General features: G+C 39.6%; 1 protein-coding gene across 1 annotated transcript in view; it reads right to left on the minus strand.

Annotated features, from left to right (window-relative positions):
* Positions 1-485: 485 nt before the first annotated feature.
* Positions 486-2,709, minus strand: part of FAXC (failed axon connections homolog (Drosophila)) — a gene marked incomplete at its 5' end in the record, with an annotated part of 19,778 nt that continues 17,554 nt past the window's right edge. Inside the window, 2 exons of the mRNA XM_008944856.1 lie at positions 486-769; positions 2,358-2,474. Coding sequence (XP_008943104.1) covers positions 486-769; positions 2,358-2,474 — 401 coding nt within the window. The remainder of the gene's footprint in view (positions 770-2,357; positions 2,475-2,709) is intronic.

Genomic DNA, 2,709 nt, shown 5'->3' on the forward strand with positions numbered 1-2,709 from the left:
CATATGCACCCAGAGTACAGGCAGCTACCAAATAAAAATGCCCCAAAACTCAGCCAAATGAATAGTTTTCTTCCATGGCAGAAAGGTGTTCCCACCATGGCTCTTCCATTTTTGCCCTCAACCCATTCCTGTAAAGATATCAACAGAAACCAGCTCTGACAAATGCTCCACTTTCCAGAATTCTGTCCCACCTGGTTGCAGGATCTGGCTTTGAACACAAACAAAAATGTAGATTGATAGGTTCTGTTGCCCTCTGGACCTCCAGTTTGATCATGTGTGTTTAAATGACTGTTTACCCTGGTTCCACCGGAACAGTTACACAAAATGAAACAAGGTTGAAATAGTCCAGGTAGCATGTGACAGCTGAGTCAAGCACAACGGCCTCTTCCAAAGTGGTATAAACCTCTTCCTGACCTGAAGGAGAGAATAAACCAGACTGATCCCAAGAAACAGCGTGTCTGAAAAACACGGGATGCCCGTACGCATCACTTGCATTGTTCATGATCTCTGTACTCATCCATGTCCACATCCGAATCAAAGAGGGAGTGTCCAGTGTAATCTGTGTCAGGGGTTTGAGAAATACTGTTCCCCTCCTCATCAAATGTTTCTGTCCTTGAATAAAAACTGAAGTCCTGCAAAGGGGAGTAAGTCTTGCTTGCTTCGCTGCTTTCCTCAGATTCATACAGAGTGTTATCATCATCGTGGTGCCATTCTGGCCAAAATTTCCTCCTTATTCTTTCACAATACATAGCAAGGTTAATCAGTTCACCTGCAACAAAGCACAACAGACTCCAGTAAATACATCCAGTCAAAAATGCTCCAACTCACCTGTTGATGCAGAAACATGTCAGCGCTGTTTGGAACCAAAATGTGCAAGTTCCTTCCAAAGAGGTTTCATCAATCTTCTTAGCAGCTCTGTCTTTAACTTTCATATAACATAGAAACGTGTATTATTTATTAACCTACATGTAACAAGAAGGGTAACACTGGGATGAATATAAAACAACGTAGCAAACTACTCCAAATCCAACCTCTACAGAAATTAATCAAGACAAGATACTAATACTGTTAAGTTTTTCACAGTGGAATTCTTATTTTGCAGAAAGCTGGTTTCTAAAGACAGAATTTGATCCTATATATACACACAACACACTTGTTTATTAAAATACAGTTAATTTGGGTTTCCCACCAGCAGATGGCAGCGTTGCCTGCAAGATAAATTAACACTCACAAGTCTTTATATGGTCACTGGCTCACTTGCAATGTTCCCACCCTCAGTACCTTTGCCTTGTGTTTATACATACACGTATGCTTAAGAGAAGACATTGAAAAAAACTTCAAAGAACAAAAAAAATAATAGTATAGAAAAGGGAGTGTGTATGTGAAACTTGCACTCACAACAGCATGAGTAGGTGAACTGATACAGAAACATCATCCATACTGCTTGTGTATTTGCATCTATTACCGCCTATTTATTTTCATTAGGGACAAACTAGTTCAACAAATATAGTATTCCTTCTTGAAATTCATGGGCCCTTCAGAATTTTATCTGTGCTTCCCCAGACATCAAGGAGAAGAGCTATATAGACAATACTTGTGTCCTCATCACAAGTATTTTTTTCCTCAAAGTTTTAATAATGAGCAAGTCTATACCTCCTGATTGTTGCCTTAGTAGCTCTCTCTTGAGCAGAGTAGATCTAAAGGTCACATTCACTCCCTCTACAGATATTTCACATCCTTGTCCTCCTTAGCTCCTCACATTTTTCAGACCACATGGTTTTATTCTGAAGGGGGATGAGAAGATACTTTCACATGCCTATACAACCCCAGAAGGAAAAAAAAAAAAATAAAAAAACCAAACCACAAGTGAGGTAGACAATGGTGTTTTTCAATTAATGCAAAACCAGAGTGACTCCAAAGTCAGGCTGGACTTTTTTCTTGCCCAGCATCTTCAATAAAAGAAAAAGCTGTCATGTCAGTGGAACAATAGCACTTGCAGTTCTACCATCAATGAAGCTACTCAGTTGAACAGAATTTGGCTCACGGTCATGCTTCTGTCTTCTCATACTTTACCCAGCATGCACTCCTTAAAGGTAGTCAGTCTTTGCTGTGTTAAACAGGGAAAAGATCAAGTACAGGAATAGAAAACAATTGCCATGTAGAGCACTAAAGAGAAAACAAGAATTTTGAGAGAAAAAAACATTACAGGACACAAATGCTACACCAAAGGCAAGAACAGCCTGTGATGCAGCTGGAGTGCTCCTGCAGTCTTCAAGTGTCCTCACAAGGTGCTCCAAGTTTAAACACAGCAAATGCCACCGAGAGGTTTTTATCACATATCACTTCAGCTTTCTTACCTTTGATTAGTCTCTCTGGTCGAGTTCCTGGTAGTGTCCACATTGCTTGTGCCAGATGCCCAAAAACAGTGGCATCAACAGTGGAAACTGTTTGTCCCATAATGTACTTCTTATCCCCTGTAAATACAACAGCAAACATTTATCGACTGGATGTCGACCATCCCCAGTTAAAAAAAAAAAAAAAAAAACAACAAATAATTTCTCTGGTTACATCTTTAGAATTTTTTTTTTTTTTTACTGAAATCATTTAGCTAAAAAGGTTGACTGGTTCATAGACAGGGATTTGATGTTGAGCATGGTTCAAAAGCTGATGCTGGGGTTCCGCAGATGAAATCCATGACTGTAGCTTCAC

Source organism: Merops nubicus, unplaced genomic scaffold (genome assembly GCF_000691845.1).
Source record: "Merops nubicus isolate BGI_N331 unplaced genomic scaffold, ASM69184v1 scaffold18427, whole genome shotgun sequence".
Lineage (NCBI taxonomy): Eukaryota > Metazoa > Chordata > Aves > Coraciiformes > Meropidae > Merops > Merops nubicus.